Raw genomic sequence first — 18,349 nt, forward strand, 5'->3', positions numbered from 1 at the left:
GTGTGACGGGTGGGGCAAGACAAGTAGTGTTATGAAATGTGATACTTTTTTTTGTTTTTTTTTCGGTTTAGTTTGAAAAGGAAGTAAGAGATAAAAACAACACAATATCGGGGACCGCTTGGGAACACTTTGTCCGGGACCTACTTTTTTGACACTTCTGGTCGTTGAAAATCCGTCACCGCGACGATAATTATCACCCTGTTGGAACAATGGTTGGCGAAGGGAAAGCGGAAAAAACCAGGGAAAAGAGAAAAAAGAAAGAAGAGAGAGAGTTTCAGTGAGTGAGTTATAGATAGAGAAAGAGAGAGGGGGAGAGAGAGAGCGCGAAAATGAAGGTTGAGACGAAGAGAAAAAGAGAGGTAAAAGGGGAACGTAAATTGGTGAATATTCACCCTCTACCAAGGTCGCAGATGTGTACGTATGTATGGTTCGTGATGTGTTTGACTACTGTGTGTGTGTGTTTGCTGATTATTTTTTCTCTGTTCTCTTCCTAACATCTTTTCTTATCATATTCTTATGCGCCTCCTTTTCAGTGTGTTATTATGCTCTTGCATGATGTGAAATGATGTCCCCTGCGAGCAGATTTTTGTTGTTGTTGTTAGCAAACAAACTGTCCAACTAAAAGTACGCGCAGCCAGTGCGAACAGCCAAGGCGATCTGATGCGCAAGCTGCACGTGTAGCCGCGCAAGCCGCGAGCAAAAGCTGGTACACGTTGGTGCGCATACGCGCAAGCAGTTGCGCGATAAGCTTCCCGGCATTGTTTGCTTGCTTAGGATGCGTTGGTTTTTTTTTTTTTTTCATTCAAATGCTAGCTGCACTTTTGCACCAAAAAATCTCGAAAATGGAAACCGAAAGGATCGAAACAAGGGAAATTCTAACATGAAACTCTCTTCGGATACGGATCCGGTGGGATTAATGAAAGGGGCATAACATGTTTCGTTGCAAGTCTATCATCCTCTTTGGCCGCTGGACAACCAACGCCCTGGCAACGTACCTGGTGCGATCGCAGTGTACCGAAGTTGTCACGGCCTCGGTAATTGTCGCGTGCATTGTTGTAGTTGTCCGGCTGGAACTGCAAGAAAGGGAAATAGAGCGCGTGTTTTAGTAGAGTAAGCAACCATTTCTAACACCACCGCACGTCCCGACATCCTTACCTGGAACAACGTTTCCGAGTTGACGCCATGGTGATGGCCCATCGGTTTTCTTAGCGTATTTTTTGGCGAATGTTGCATCTTATTCTGACTAGACGGCTGAGGTAATAGTACAGGCTCGGCGTATGTCACCTCTTCGACCTGTGGAAGTAGCTTCGGTTCGGCTTGTATCCTAAAAAAAACAGCAAAAGCAAGCTCATAAGTCACATTTCCGATCCGTGCGTACTGCTTGATCGTCCACCGCCGCTACTAACCGGTTAACATTCTGGCGCTGTTCGAAGTATTCGTACTCAGTGTCCGGATAGGGCAGATTGTCGTCCTCGTCCTTGTGGCACCGGCGGCCACAGAAGTAGCCGGTAATGAAACCGACCAGCAGGGCAAAGATGGCCCCCGCCAGGACGGCCATCACGAGCGTCTCGACCGTGTACTGGGCGTTTATCAGGTCGGGCGTAATCTGCGGACCCTTGTCGTTGTAGTTTTCCGAGTTGAACTGAATCTTATCGGCCGGCTGATCTCGGAACGGACGTTGCGGATCGTACTCGAGGTCTGTGCAAGTGGAGAAGTTGTTAGCGGTTTAGTGGTCGCATTAAATGGCATAAATTGTGACAGAGTGATAACGATTACTGCTGCTATTTAGATATAACATAAGCCAGCGAACAGTTTGATGGTTATTAATAATGGTTTTTGCTCATTAAGTCATTCAGATTACACAATTGCTAACAAATCACAACTGGATAAAGGTTCCTGTATTACAGAGTTATGATAAAAAAAGTGAATGAGGTCAGTTTAACAGAGAGTACGGTGTCAAAATTTGCATTTCATCAAAAGAAATTTGAGATTTATCTTTATGAAATGGTAAATTGATTCGTATGATTAACAGTATATTGTGCCACATCGTCTGTGTTGCAAAATGTCACTGTCAATGTCACAAAAAAACCTGACTGAAACAAAATTCATATCAGCGTCACGTACTCAATTGTGATAATAAGAGGTGATACTCAAAACGATTGGTGTGACCAATACATGCTTCATGACATTTTTGCGACCATCGCCTGGTCAGTCACTATTTCATGACTTTTTTTTTAAATTTGATCAGTTTTTCAAAATGTCAGTGACATCATCATGACAAATTCCGACTGAAACAAAATCATGTCAGTGTCACGAGCTCTACTGTGATCAGAGGTGAAACTCAAACAGTTGTTTCGACCATCACATGCTTGATGACATTGTGTGCAACCAACTCTTGCTCAGTCACTTTGTCGCGACATTTTTTGTCGGTGATCATCGCGATGGTCATGGCAGATATATGATGCTTGCGAGTGGTTCCAAGAAACATAATCAGCATTTTTCTCGCTCGATTTGACTCTACAGATAATCAAACCAGACAGAGCGAGAAAGCATGCTCATTTTGCAGCTTGGGACCACACGGCAAGTATATTCCAAGAATGTCGTGATTATCACCGATTACGTGATGCTCATGACATTTTGCAGCACTGCACATCGCTTTCATCCGACATGGCAGCAGCATGTTCGAAAAGACTCAAATTTCAGCATACTGATGAAACGTAAAATTTATTTTAAAAAATCATAGGAAATTTGAACAAACACAATATTTTTCAAAGCAAAAACAAAACAACTCCTTCTTTCAGGGGGACCAACCACACTGTGCCACTGCCACTCATCCAATTAAATACATTGACTCAGGTGCAGTAAACCTCTTTTCCACCATCCTCACCTCGGTATCCTTGCCGCTCGACCACGTTCGCATCCTTTGCCATCTTGCCCGACGGGCAGGCCGCATGATCGCCGGTGGCGACGCTCTGGTAGAACACGTTCTCTTCCGACCACCGGGGGGCACCGTGCGACCGGCATTTGCCCACAATCTTGTCCCACGCACAGTACGGATCCTGCAGCGCTACACACTCACTGGAACGGGAGGGAGGGGGGGTTATAAAAATTAATCGTTTTTAGGGTTGGACGTGAAAACGTAAGCGTAGCAATGGAAAGGCAAAACGGCAATCAAATCCGAATTAAACTCAAAGCCATACACACATACACACACACATGAAAGGGGTATATTTTTCACTTGCTGCTAGGAACCGTTTATCATCCACTCGCAGAATAACCGATTGTTTTCACTAACAAGACTAGGCGGAGGGAAATAATATGTGTGTTTTAGTATCTCTCTCTCCACTGACTGCTTGTGCATGTGCCGAGGTAATTCTTTCCCCGTTGCTCATTACAACCAAACCCGTCCCCATGTTCCGTGCGGCACATGGACACTTGTTTCTAGCGCAGAATAAACAACAAATCCTCCGGCCTCATGTATGTATGTGTGTGTGCACACGCCAAAGGGATGCATTAATTACCTGCAGCTTGTTATCTTCTCACTACTGCAGCGGTGCAATTTGATCGCCAGCACGGTCGTATCGGTGACTATAATTAATTTCCCATCATCATAACTGCCGTCCTTCGGTGTGTCTGTGGGGGTGGGGGGAAAAAGAAGGGTTGTGTGTACGGAGTCCGAGCACCACGGGGGCAAAGGAATATCCGTTTTGTTGGGTTGCATCGTTGGCGCGGAGGCATTGTTTTTTTTTTATAGCCCCGGTGTAGTGGGTTTGTCCCGGTATAGGGGGTCGGTCGTCGGTTGAGGGTTGAGCGGTAAGTTGATTACAATCAGGCATTTGTTCGTTTGATCGTTGTACCGTTGCCGCAGGACACACACGCGCAGCACGTGGTCGTCGTGTATTAATGTATGCGCAAGCATCGCGCGAGTGACAAGCAGCCACGAAACACAGCATGGAAAGAAATTAGAAAATGAAAACATAGATTAGTTAGTGTGCCAGTGCTATCATCAAAAACGGAATGGGTTGGGTTGAGGGGGGGGGGGGGGGGGGAAGAAAAACCAGGGTTAGGTAATTGAAGTTGTACTGTTTGCATAAAATAGATGAGCTGCTCTCTCTCAATTGCATTGCACAGCTTTGCATATTAATGTTGAAAATAGTATTTTATTATAAAATCTCTTTAAACATCCCTTTTGAAATAAGATACAAAACCCGCCACGACGCCAAGTTTTGCCCTTTCAATTAAGAGTTTTTCCCCCCTTTTTATCCTTTCTTGAGGGAGTAGTGAATGTGCCTTACTTTATTCCTCGTTCAGCATATCCATAACCGGTAAAATACACACCGAAAATTCTCATGCGCAAAACTTTTATAATGAGCACTAGTCGCAATCTTTTGCATCGCGCTGAGTCAGCATACAAGCGCGCGCCTACATTCAGATTCCGCACAGAGGAGCCATACACACTCACAAGAGATACGAAACATCTTCGCATAACATGTTTTCCGTGTACACAGCTATCCACACACAGCACCACCCAGTATTTCGTTTCACAACTTTACTCCAATTACTGCCTAATTATGAGTTCGTTCAGCGGCACCCGTAGGTCGTCGGCGTCGTCGTCGTGGCTTTTTAGTCAAGGGCTGCTTTTCTTTCCTACATCCACACCGACCGAAGAAGCAGAGCGTGCGTCCTTTTGACACACCTGACAGAAGAAACACACGACGAGCTTTGCTTGGAGGAGTGAAAATCCTCCGCAGAGCATGTTCCTTTTTTTGCCTTAGCACAACACACAGCGAATTCTTTGTGTCAGTAAACATCAATTAAATTATAAACTTCAGTTTGTTGTTTGACCAACCGTGTAAATTTGGGGCGTGGTGGGAAATGCGGCACTGCAGAGATCTGATTGCAGGCTGAAACCGTGGCGGTACATGCGCTTTTTTTATCAACTCTATCGAGACGTTTATTTAATCATAAGCTACAAACTTCAACCGAAAGAAAGTGTACAAACTAGTGCCGGCGGCCTTATTAAATTCAGTTGCGCCTCGTTTGCTAATACATTGAGGCCTCCGAGCCTAAAGAGTGTAACTGAATTCGGTCCAAATAAAATAAATCTGTTATTGATTGACCGAAATAAACACATTTTAAGCCACACCGTAGTGTGTGTGTCCAATCAATCTTCGGGGCAGCGCTGGAAGACACAGCACAGCACGGCACGTACATATTGCAGCCCGCAAGAAACTGGAAACTGGGCACAGCAAAAAAATAGAACCCGGACGATCCTGACTCCTTTCCACTGACAGGTATATTCGACCACAATTACGGGGGGACCGGTATACGAAAAATCGATAATGCCCCGAAAAGCCCAGCAGGACATCCAACACAGCGCGATACTTCTTTTTGTTGTTGTTTCTGTGTCAACTCCCAGAGCAGCAAATCAATGCGCGCCAACGAACCTGATGCGGCGGATGTCCTCTCCATCTCGGGGTGGGTCCGTCACTGCGTCACTGTCACATCGGTGGTCATCAGTGTGACGATGCCACGATGATCATTAGTATCCCTCTGTGGTAGTGTGTGTGAGTACGGGCGCGTGGAGAAGAAAGGAACCGGAGGGGGGAGGACGCCGGCTTTTCAACCCGGCGTCCCTGATTGTGATCTAAAATGCCGAACAACGCCCGCGTGCGGGCGCGGCTGTCAACGTATCGCATTTCTTCCTTATCGATTTCCACCAATTTGCTCGCTTCCCTTTTTTCCCTCCCCTTCAGCACCCCACACACGGTGCTTTGGTTTATCTCGTGGACGCCAACTTCGAGCGATCGATTGTTTCTCGATTTAATAAAACCCGTTTTTGGCATAAAAAGAAAGAAAGTCATGCCGCACCGCCGGGCTCGGGTACGGGCTGGCTTGGCACAATCTTATCCTTCGGTGTTTCCTTTTTTTGCTTTCGCTTCTTTTGATTGGAAGGATTTCATCCGAACTGAATCCTTGCCCCTCCTGCCTCGGATACCCCTTTCTTCCTTTGTTTTGGGGACGAATTTGAACGACAACGATAATCATTCCCCCTTTTCTATTTCCCATAGGAATCGTCGTTGCCACTGCTTGAATGGCCGTACGAGTATAATCGGAACCGATGATGATGATGATGATGATGAGCACGGGCACGATGCAGACCACTCTCCTGTATGGGCGGGATATAGTTGAGCACAAGGGCAGGAGAATTTACCGGAAACAATTTTCCAATGTAGACGCCGCGCCCGGTTGCCATCTCCTTTTTGGGGAGGGGGTTTTATTTTTGGGTGAGTGACAAACGTGCAAAGCGAAACAAAACCAAAGTATGCCACGTTTCGTTTCAGACGGGTGCTCCACTATGGGGATGTAGGTGTGTGTGTGTGCCCGTGGTGTAGCACAAAACGCTTTGAACGCTTCGTGCAGCACAGTGGCCAGTTTTTGGGGTCGAATCCTCCGCATTGTAGCGCTCCGATAGGTGTGTTTTACCTCTGCGCGTGTGAGTGTGTGGTGTTTGTGTCCATCAGCAAAACGGGTTGGGAAATGTCCAGTTTTATATTACTCTACACAATCCCAGAGCGGTTGCAGAGCGGTAGAATTTGCTTTGTGCCCTCATCAAACCGGTGTGTGTGTCCCTCGTTTGCTCGTTTGTGACTCGCTGCATGGGAAAATTTTCCTATGTTTCGACTTGAAATTGAATTAACATGGTGCGCAGAAGAGAGTCAGAGCCGGCGTCAGGGAAGTGTGCCCAAAATTTGCGCACAGAAAACATTCAGTCAGGCTTTTTTTCTTGTTGGTGAACGGTTTCCGTTTCGGAACCAAACTGACCTACTACTGCTGGTGGTATTTATTGTACTTTGCTTCCCTCTTTTTTTTCTTCTGTACTCTTCCAGCCGATCGGATTCCAACCGCTTCAAAAGCTCACTCGTGCCTTTTTCGAGTGGGCAGTGCCGCGAACGTGTGCAAAAGGTTAGCACAGCGTGAAAATTTCAATTCAACTGAACACAAACAAACGCCGACACACTCACACACACACAGAGCTCTGCGCGTGGAAAAACAATTCTTCTCCGGAAAAGCCTCCTGCCGATTCGGACGGGCAAAAAAGGGCAAAGGAAAATAAATTGGAAAAATGCAAATAGGCTTCGCGCCGGGAGTTCGAGGAACGATCGCGCTGTTGTGTTTTGGTGCGCAGCGCTCGGTGAAACGCTTCGTCGTCCAATTCCAATTGGACGATGACGATTTTCAAACTGACCGACACCTGGACATACATACACCCGCACCCTGCTGTTGTTGCGAGGTAGTAGCACCTCTTTTCAGTACGATCAAACACGGCTGCGGCTCTACGCGGCTAAGGCAAACTTTTTGTGTCAGGGCGGGAGGAGCAAATGTAAGGAGGACCTGTGGAAGGGAGGAACCACGGCCACCCGCATCGTGCTTTATTCCTTACCGTACTGCGTTGTGCGAACGATTTCCAGCGTCCGGATCGGTTCGTTCGTTTGAAGTGCATCGATTTCCTCGATCACCACCGACGTTACCTTCTTGTTCGAGTCGGCCGATTCGGCGTTAACCGTTTTGAGGATTTTCCCATGATCTGGAACGAAGAAAAGAGTGGAACGGTACGAGTGAATGATTAAAGTTGTTTTTGATCGGAAAATGGTTTTTGCTTTGAGTCCGAAAAAACGAGTCCGGATAAGTTAACTTACCTGTACCAACGAAGATAACGTCGTAGGTCTTGCCGCCGGGAGTCTTGATTTGTGGATCCACCGCAATCGCAGTAAATCGATACCTGTAAAACAATCGTTAGATTTCCATTAATTAATGTATTTATTTGAAAATCTTTCATCTATCCCATGCACTTTTTGGATAAGTGGAAAGAACAAAAACTACGCCTTATATGTCATTATCCTAAATCCAATAGGATATAGGGATAATCAGGTTAGAATTTCTTTGTAAATTACTTTAGAAAAAGAAGCTTTAAAGCAGCTTTTCAAGACACATTCACGATTTTTTTTTCAATTTAATTTATTATAAATATCAATTACTTATTTCTGCATCTTTTATGAACTTTTCAACAATTAAAGCTGTTCCTTGATTTAAAAAATATATTCATCTTTCTCTCGTTTGTAGAAACAATTCATAAATTACATTAAAAGATTACTTTTTGAAACAATAACGGCCGTTTATCCATACAGCGTTTTCCAAGTCCGTTTCAAATGTAAACGATTTTATTTACCGCGTGCAAAATGTTGATCCACATCAATCAGATATTTCATATTCCCATCATATTCATTTTTAATTTCTTCAGCATGATTTTCAACACGTCTTAAGCTGGATTGAGTTTGACAGTTTTTTTGTGATGTGTTGAAAATCACGTGTAAAAACTGAAATTTCATTTTGAAGTAAATACACTATTTGACAGCTGTTGAATAACATCTTGGACGCGGTGAATATTTATGTGCACAATCTATAGGGATAATCTGTCTGGATAATAAACGAATTTCATTTCTATCACAATAATTGTTCATTTCTTCACCATGATTTTCAACACTTCAACGGGTTGTTGCCATCGTTTTTTCACCGGGGTTTCAAGCCGATTCGCACCGTCCGTTGACAGTTGAGATATGTTGAAAATCATGCTAAAGAAATTAAAAATTCTTATGATAGGAATGGAATTACAGATCGATGTGGAATAACATTTTGCACGCGGTGAAAAACAAAGTTTACATTCGAAAGTGACTAGGAAAACCCTGTAACACGCGGACGGCATGTCCGCGTAGGATGTGATTGATTTATTATTTCATTCGAATAAGATTTCTTTAAATTTGACGAACTCATATCAAACATTACATTATAATTATTTAAAAGACTCTGCATTTATGTTAATTTCCGGTTCTTCCAATTAATGTTCACGTAACTAGAAATGCCACAACAAGCATCTAAAAACAACTTTTTCCTAGCATAACATTTTCTAACCCGATGGGCAAAACATTTCGAATGATCAAATAGAAATTGCTTTGCATTTTTAGGTTAAGCACGGACGGCCTGTAACAGTTTTGCATAAAATGTATATCCAATACATTACCCCGGGGCCCATAACGCTCGCCTGGCCCTTCCCTTTCCCTCTATTACGATGATGAAAGCGATAAACTTAAGCGGAGGTACGGGGAGTAAAGCGTCCAATTAAATCTAAACATCGGATGAGCTCACCGTACCTTTCGCCAGCAGCAAAAAGGTTTTATGTGGTTTAATCTATATCTACCTGCCATACTCTGTGGCCTCCTTTCCCTACCTCTTCCCACCCCACCAACTTCCCACCGAGCGGAAGCGCATTAATGCAAAACACTGTTTCAAACGTTCCTGTGCACGCTGATATGATATCAGCACTTCCCACTCATAAAATAACGCACACACAAACACACAGACAGACAGACACACTTACATCGTGCTGACACGCGTCAGGATGGGGGAGCCGAAAAATGCGGGCACGGTTTCGTCCATCAGCGAATGGGTCTTTTTGAAGTTGAGCGTCAGATCGGGCAGTGTGCGCGAATCGTTGTGGCAGGAGCCGGGCCGCGGATCGGGAACCTAGTTGGAAGAGAGAAAGGAGAAGAAGAAGTGGTATAAAACGAGTAAATAAAATGGTAGATTTGCGCTTAGCAGGGAGACGATCGTCTTCTCTTTCAGGGAGAGGTATCTGCACCCACAACACACACCAAAAAGGACATACAGTCGGGAGGAAAACACAAAAATTGACAGGATAAACACTGCGACACAGCTAGGCCACACAGGGATTGCATTAAGTAAAGTGTGCCGCCAGCAGGGCAAAGGTTCACATCAACAAACACACCAGCGAACAGCGAAGCGCATGGATGGAGGTTGTTTGGTTTTATTTTAATTAGGCAGCATAAGCGCACCCGTTTGCACTAATTAGTTTGCAGCTGGTCGGTGTACTACTTCCCGGCGTTGCATCCTTTATCCACCGGCGCTCAGACGGCCAGTGATGACTGGACTTTGATGGCGTGGCGCGCTCGCATCGTTTACATCGCCATCGCTTTGATCCAATTAGTGGGTAAATTCTGCTTCTTATCCCCGGGTACAGGGCGCTGCGCGGTGCCGGGATGTGAACTTTCGTGTGTGTGTATGTATGGGCAAGTAGGTGGACAGTTTTGTCAGTCGATGCGGATCCGTGTGAGCTTAGCGTATGAGCAGCAGTCAGCCCTGTCCAGCACACACTATGGTTGTGTCGCAAAACGCTAATCAGATTACTATCGCAAGCAATTATCGCTAAATCGGCAACTAGTTACTAGCGCCTGACCATATTTAGCGGGTTTAAGGATGTTGCTCGCTTTTCGCTCTCTTCATCTTTCGCTTTCAATGGATTATAATCGGTATGTGTATGTGTGTGTGCTATACACAAAGTGCTTCTCTGGCTAAAAACAAAAAAGGTGCTTTAATCCGGCGCCATCGCGCTGCACTTACATTTAGCGGGTTTACGGGCAGCCAGTTCGAGTTGAGTCCACTCTGCTCCTTGAAGTTGCCCTCGAACGTGTCGGAAATTTCCTGTAAAAAGAGAGAACGGAGAAAAAACGGTCGTTACTATCGTTTATCAAGAAAATTACATTTTAATGCGATTTATCTTCGATATGCTGATGAACATTGTGCCACCCAAAACCACACGGGCAACGGCGCTTCAAAAAATATAAATATCGTACACGTGATGACGGTGATGATGATTAATATATTACCCCCCTCCCAAAAAAAAACATACCCTCATAAAACAGAGACCTTTTCCCCCAAGCCGGCCGCTCCAAAAACTTAGCCTGGACACGGTACGAGGCCATCGCGCAGATAAAATAGGTCACGCGGGAAACAGAACGGAGGTTAAAACCACGAAAGCTCCGCGAAAATGATCCGCCTCCGCGGTTTGGCAATTTCGTGAAGTAATGTCAAACCCTCCGACAAATGGGCTGGTGGTTCCCCGCCCCCTCCCCCCCTGCTTAATGGTATTAATGTGGAGGTTTTCTTTCTGAGAGTGATGAAAATTAAAAAGGATGAACCTACACACAGGGAGGAAACAAGTGCGTTCCCGATTTGCGGCAAAACGAACGAGAGTAAAGCAATGTCTATCCTCTTTGAAGTGTTTCTGTTTCAATTTCTATTGAAATTATTTATTTTACACAAGCAAATGAGCTCAATTAGTGAGGTTTCTTAGTGGCATCCGCTCATTGACAAAACCGTCTGCCAACGAAACCATGTTGCCCCGTAACTACGACTCATCGCAATAACGAGCAAAACCGATCAATTGATCACCGTGGTCGTGCCTTGCAGTGTCACATTATGTGCTGGAAATGCCACCGCCCTGGCACCATAATTAATAGCACCATCTCCCGAGCTAAAGTTGAAGCACAAGAAGCGGTTAACTTTTACTTTACGCCCATCATCAGCTCAGAAAGCAGCGGCAAAATGCAAAAGTGAGCTGGTACTGCTGGGATGAGAAAATTCCTTTAAATGAAATTTTAAATCCCGTCCATCAATCGTCTAACGAGCGGACAGGTCATTAGCGAAACTCCTCCTTCCGCCCCCAGGGTCACCTTTCTTTGGACATACATTTGCGAGAAGTTTCACAAGAGACAGAGGGAAGCCACCAAATGATTCCCTTCCGTAATGAAAGGGAAAAGCCACTTTTCTGCACCTTTTGGTGATGGTGTGCTTTCCTTGGGCGTTCTCCCGAACGAATTGAGACGATCAAAATCAATCATCTTTGATAACGTCCAACAGGAAGTTTGGTCCCGAGGTTCCATCATTTCCTTTTTTTTCCTATCTTTCAATTCCCCCCATTCGAACGGTTAATGATGTTGGCGAGACGGTTCCCCGCGTTAGGGCAATGGCAAAGTAATGATAATGATGATTGAAGTGCGCGTGGTTGAAAGGCATTAGGATTAGGGAGTTATTTTTGCGTCTGTTTTTTTTTTTTGTAGTTTCGATATTCGTCCTGTTCATTCGTAGAAGTATCGATTTTTAGCAACCTCCAGAATCAATGGATAATAAATTGCACATTTCGAGCGGCAGATAAACTCTAACATTTCGGCCAAACGCCTCTACTATCTCTACTCATACACGCGCTTCAAACGTTCATCACCCAACACACTCAATCGGTGCATTAAATCTGCATATCTGCGTTATGTTTCCCGGTACTTGCCCCAACGAAAGGGTCCGTTTTAATTAGCAGATATTTCATCGGATGCGTTGGGCGCACCGGCGGTGGGCCAGGGGGACCAGGCGGGCAGCAGCACAACCCAATTTGGCTAATGGAATAAAATTTCATTAAATGAGCTTCATCGCTACACGACACCGAGAATGCCTTCGATATACAACACACCTACAGAGACACGCACACTAGCGCATGCTGGACGATAACGATACAAAATGTTTGCCACAAATTCTTTACCACCCTTGCACGGCGATGGGGCCCCGAACCCTATCAAATGCAGGCGCAACTGATCGATGATGGCGGCGGGCGATATGTTGCCTAGCAAAGCGTGGTGCATCCTGTTGCAGTTAGTTGCAGCGCCAACACAGTACAGCCAATGTTTTGGTATTGTGTTTGCTCGGACTGTTCATTATTGTTCGGTATGCTCGAGAGCTGCACCTTTTGTGTTGCATGCAGATGATGAGCAGGGTAGAAAGGTGTATGGAAAATATGATTGGAAAAAAAGGTGAAATGAAAACAACATTTCATAAATTGTTTGATACTCTCTATGTAACGAACACCACAAGCAGCTTTTAGATGGAAGCAAGCCATTATTGTAACGTAACAACAAATGTTTCGATTTTAGCTGATTGTTTTGCACGTGGCAGTGCACGCAAAAAAGGGCTGTACATATTAAGGCAATTTTAAATTGGCCCGATAACGTTTCAAGCTATAAAGTTGCTCCCGATCGAAGCAACGTAGTTCATTGGGGAACATGTACTGTTTTTTTAGACAATGTTAAGCTTACCTGTAGCGAAAATGCACATATTGCTGAGCCAGCAATAGCGTTCGGTGCCGTTGAGAAAACGCCGTAGATCAGCTTAGAGTTGGCATGCCCATATCTGCCTTCGACGAGGTTGCTGGTAGATTCTGTTGAAAAAATAATATGAAGAAAAGATATTAAAAGATGTGTTTGAGCATTGTTTAATATAAACTCATCGAGATCGTTTTATGTTTTATCCTCTCTAAAATCGGCCTGACGGTTTCAAAACGTTGATTTCTTAAAATACCGCTTTATCTACTTTCATCACATATTCTGTATTTATCACGTTTTTAACCTACATTTGTTTGATTCTAATTTGGAAATAAAAAAGGACTTCATGTTGTCGAATGTTTGAAGGAAGACGAAATCATAAAATGAATAATATACACCGTGATCAATAAGTTTGGATACAAATTTTTGCGTTTGTTTTACAACATATATTGTGCTACTATCATATATTGTGAAAGTTTTAATAACAGCTTTTGCATGCATCCATACACTAACAGATATGATAAATTATATTCCCAGATTACGTGTTGTTTAATTCTAAAACGTAATTAAATAATAAAGAGAAATTGTCATGAAATATGTTTTAAAGGCTGATCACCCTGGCGCTGTATTCAGAAGCCTAAAGTCTCATAATATTAAACGCAATATCGTTTATACAACGATTAAAAGGTACCATCATCTTTAGAAGACAGAGAAAGATGTGGTCATCCAACGTCGGTACGGACGTAAATTAATATTAAGATTGTGATGGAACGAATTCGACGTAACGTTGAACAGTCATTACGAAAAATGGCGTTAGAAAACCGAAAGGCAAACTCTGAGTGAGATGACTCACGTCTCTATAAACAGAACGGGAGTGAGGACGCAGCATACATCGGAGAGTCACAGGAGATTGAAACCCTTTCAATAAAATAAGAAAAAGAAAAGAAGATCTGAAAAAGTTCTACCAATCGGCTCATAATATTGTACCAAACACTTTTGGACTTAAGGCCTATGAAAAACGTAAAGTTCACTGAGTTTCCAGATCATTCATGCAAAAAAGCTTGGAAAGAAGCAAGATGATCGTGTCACGACATTTTGAACATGATTTCATTTTTTCCTCCTAAATCCGTTAGATTTTTTGGTTTGATCATACATGTTATCCAAGCTAAATGATCATAAATTATGCAATTTGAACCAATCCAGGGCTGTAATAGCTATTAAAGTGTTTCTCTAGCCAGCTCAACGCTGTAAGCTTCATTTCCAATCCGTAAAATCCCTGTTCAACATTGTCAAATGAATGTCATGCGTACACTGAACAACCAATACCAGAGCATTCGAGTTTCCATTTTTATTGTTGAAATGTGTTTTACGGGATAGAATTGTTCGTTTCCGATGTTGAGCTGGCTAAAGAAACCCTGAAAACCAGACAAAATGAAAAGATGAACCCATGGAATCAGTACTTAACCCAGTTTCGAATAACATTTACGGTAGGTGATGAATGTAAACGTGGGAGTGATTCCAAAAATGCTGTAAATAATCTACAGGAATAGAACTTCCCAAAACATGTATCAAGTAATCCAATATATTGCTATTTTGTTACTTTTCAGATATTTATTTAGGATATAAAAATGGCACTACACCTGCTCCAACAACACGTTCCAACAGACGTACTAACCGTTTTCGGTCTAAGCCTATGCCTTAAACACTAATATGCTTGGGGCTAGTGATTTATTGATTTAAAACACATCATGATAGTCATTCGTACGTATACGGAGCTCGATCCACACGGGACTTGAATCCATGTCGAGCATGTATAGCGAGACAGGTCAACATGCTATTAATAGTGCTTATCATGCACTATAATTATCAGAGAGGTAACCCTAAACTATGTTAAAACACGGTGTACGTAGACCATTTGTAAACATATCATTGGATCAACACATTTTAAATTTAAAAGAAATGTCCAAAAGACAGTAATCAACGAATCATCAAAGCAGGAGCAATAGTTAATGAGAAATTTGTTATAATTTACAAAACAAACAGCAAAATAATCATTGCAATTATGAACTTTGAGGTTAAATATAAAAGCAAACGATACTTTCTCGTTTGTATTCATTCGAAAAATATAAAATCATCTTGACGCCAAACACTGTTTTTGTTTCATATCTAAAATCAATAGAAATGCACCATCCGTGCGGCAAAACGAATCTTGAAACCGTCCTTACGTCAGACCTGACCCCACCGAAGACGCATCACGCCGGGGCTAGGTAATTTATAAAGTGTGCACACTACCAGTCCCCACACAGAGCAAACGCAAACAAAAATGCTGCCGCTTGATTCAATGTGCAATGCGTTTACTGAAAACCGTCTCGTTTCCCCCTACGGGCGCGCGTACCCGCGGCGCACACCTCTGCCGCACCCTGCAAATGCGAAAAGGTCAATGCTGCAGAAGGAAGAAGCCTGCAAAAAGTGGCACATCCGCATGGGACTCGCGTCAAACGCACGAGCCAGCAAACACCACTTCACAGCTCCACTGCAGAAGAACTAACAGTAGCCAGCCAGCAGAAGAGCAAACAACATAAATGAGTTTCGATCGAAAACAAGACATCGAAGGAAGAAGGATTTGAAAACTTTTTTGCCCGCCGTTTTCCTCTTCTTCCCCGGGCCCCTCACAAGCGCCAATCGCCCGCACCGGTCGCTTAGAACACTGCAATTTCCTCCCGGGTGCAGTACCTCCCGGTGGACCGTTTTGCTCTAGCAAGTTTTGCTCCAGAAGTTGCACCGAAGTTGCGAATTGATGACGCTGCTCTGTCCGACACACGCGCCCCCGCCCCAACTCCTCCACTTGACGGGGTAGCCAGCAGCAATCTCCCATCGAACGGGGGCGCCGGTTCACGAACGATGCGGTGTGATGGTGTTCAATTTTTCCTACCACAAGTCCCACACCAACACACACACACACATACACCCTCTCACAGCCCATGCTTTCCTGGATGATGCGGCAAGATCCTTTGCCAAACGATCGCCCTCCTTGCGGAGCACTCACAGTCGTTGCTTTTTTTTTCCTTCCTCTACCACGCGCGCTGACTTTTCAATATTTTCCTAGCTAACTATTTTTCAACTGCTGTTGATTCAATTTCATTTTCCCAAACCTCCCACCCTCCCATCAAACCCGAGCGCTTCCCGTTTTCCCTTGCGCACCATTGTTTAGAGCGCAATCACCAGCGCGCGCTTCTCCTTCTCCTGCAAGGGTCCGGGATTCTTTTTCCTGAGCGAGAAGTTTGAAGTGTACACCTCTTGCACACCCGGAGAGTTTTGCACCGGTTGCACATACACTCTCGGGTTTCCCGGGGATGTTCAGCGCGGGCAACCAAATACGGAGAAGATACGTCTTACTTTCATCCTTAGCTTTTGGCTTGTGGGTACCACCAAAACTTTTACCCTGCCTCTCCGCGTCCGCTCTGCGGAGGCGGTAAGCGCTAAGGGTTGTGTGAGATGGTTGGAAAAAAAACGAGCAAAAGCCCAAAATAAAGTATATAAAATTACCTACAACCCGTACCGAACACGCTGACGCGCTGAGGAAAGGATCGGATTGAAGATGTGATGCATTTACTATTTTCCCTAACGGGCTGAGAGGAAAAGCTTTAAACGGTAGAGAGCTCGTTCCAACGAATCAAATGGATCGTGATAACGTTAATCGTAAAATAAATAACTTTTCGTGCCACGAAGCGTGCAATAAAGTGCCCAAAATGCGAACAATGGATAATCACACACGCTTGAAATGAAATGATACTTGGAAGTTGCTACTAAGACAACAAATTTAAACCTACAAAAGAGCATGAAATGTCAATTGAGCTTTACACTAGGATTTTTAAATTTAAAGTCGTTTTAAAACATTTAACTTTTGTATTATGTGTCAACATTATTACATTCCTTACAATTTCAATAGAAACTTACACTGTAAATTAGTAAAAAACTTCAAAATTACCGTTTCTCATCAAAACTAATATGAAATGTAATTGATTTGCTCCAGTTCATTACGTTTGGGACTTATTTTCTCTATTATTGGAACTCTTACTATGCCATTGTACAAAAAAACAGATTAAAGTTTTGGTATAATTTCGATATAATTTTATGAGCACAAAAAATCATGAATTTCACTAAATAATAAAAGTTTTTTCATACCAAAATAATAATGGTAAAAATGATTGTCCGTTGTAATACACATAGGGTAAACGTACAAATAGTGGTAGTATTGCACTAAAATGCGTTCCATACAGTAATTTGAAAGAAATAAAGTCATTTATGTTATTTTGAAATGTTCTCAGGTCTTTTATAAAGGGTTTAAAAGTTAAATTAGGCCATTCCGTTATTGAATGACTGAAAATTCTAATATTTTATGAAATGTGTCAACATTTTTCCAAAATCCTTAGGATTTCATAAACGAATCTCATGTTTCTGTTAACGTTCTAAGTGACCACATAACCACGCAATTATTAATTTTTCAACATAACTGGTATGAAATGTTATTGTTTTACAAAAATTATTTGCCTTTTGACCATATTTTTGCATTTTTAAGTGTTTTTTTTACCGTAGTGCCATGGTAAACATGACAGACATGTTCCTATAGTGGTTATAGTCATAAAATCAGTAAAACCAGGACATTTTAGATTCTTTTTTCAGGGTATTTTTGACATGTAGTACTGTTTTCACTAAAAAAAGCAACAGATATGGGATTTCTGTAAATAATTTAACAAAGAAAGAAAGAAAGGTGTGGGTTGACCACAGGTGATATACAGTACTTTAGTCAATATTTTTATCAATTAAATTTATACAAATTTTACGATCAAATTACGCAAGAAATCAATATTATGTCAGTAATTCTTGCTATTCATACTAAAACAGCTTCAAAACTAAGTTCCATTGATATTATATACTGTTTTTAAGGAATCTTTGTTTACCATCACTATAGGAACACGATACGACGACTATAGGATCCATACCACCATTATAGGTACAACGAAGCAGTCACAAAAATATGTATTTTTTCGCAAATTTGATGTGTTTTATGTTAAAAACAGTTGTGATTCCAAAGATATAATACATTTCAATTCCTATGTGTTATAATGTTCATAAATTTACCTTCCTGATACTTTAAATTAATAAGTGTTTAATTATGTACCACTACAAATTGCAGCACTATTGGTACATTTGCCCTAATGCAAGATAATTAATTATTGATAAAATAACCCATAACAGAAGCCATCATAACGTTACTTTAAAACAAAAATCATCATCATTGAGTTCATTAACAACTTTACGTGAAAGTACAATAATATTATTATTAA

General features: G+C 42.7%; 1 protein-coding gene across 13 annotated transcripts in view; it reads right to left on the reverse strand.

The window, feature by feature from the left end:
- The window catches only part of LOC1275507 (semaphorin-1A), a 218,980-nt gene that overhangs the window by 11,259 nt on the left and 189,372 nt on the right, over nt 1–18,349 (reverse strand). For 10 of the 13 annotated variants that reach the window (XM_061662575.1, XM_061662577.1, XM_061662580.1 and 7 more), the window contains 11 exons: nt 12,996–13,117; nt 10,477–10,557; nt 9,437–9,582; nt 7,701–7,783; nt 7,445–7,588; nt 3,522–3,633; nt 2,888–3,078; nt 1,407–1,698; nt 1,156–1,324; nt 996–1,073; nt 145–198 (listed from right to left, as the gene is read on the reverse strand). In XM_061662575.1, the coding sequence (XP_061518559.1) occupies nt 145–198; nt 996–1,073; nt 1,156–1,324; nt 1,407–1,698; nt 2,888–3,078; nt 3,522–3,633; nt 7,445–7,588; nt 7,701–7,783; nt 9,437–9,582; nt 10,477–10,557; nt 12,996–13,117 (1,472 nt within the window). The remainder of the gene's footprint in view (nt 1–144; nt 199–995; nt 1,074–1,155; nt 1,325–1,406; nt 1,699–2,887; nt 3,079–3,521; nt 3,634–7,444; nt 7,589–7,700; nt 7,784–9,436; nt 9,583–10,476; nt 10,558–12,995; nt 13,118–18,349) is intronic. The other 3 variants (XM_061662586.1, XM_061662588.1, XM_061662587.1) reach the window with 1 other exon arrangement.

Source organism: Anopheles gambiae, chromosome 3 (assembly GCF_943734735.2).
Source record: "Anopheles gambiae chromosome 3, idAnoGambNW_F1_1, whole genome shotgun sequence".
Taxonomy (NCBI): Eukaryota; Metazoa; Arthropoda; class Insecta; order Diptera; family Culicidae; genus Anopheles; species Anopheles gambiae.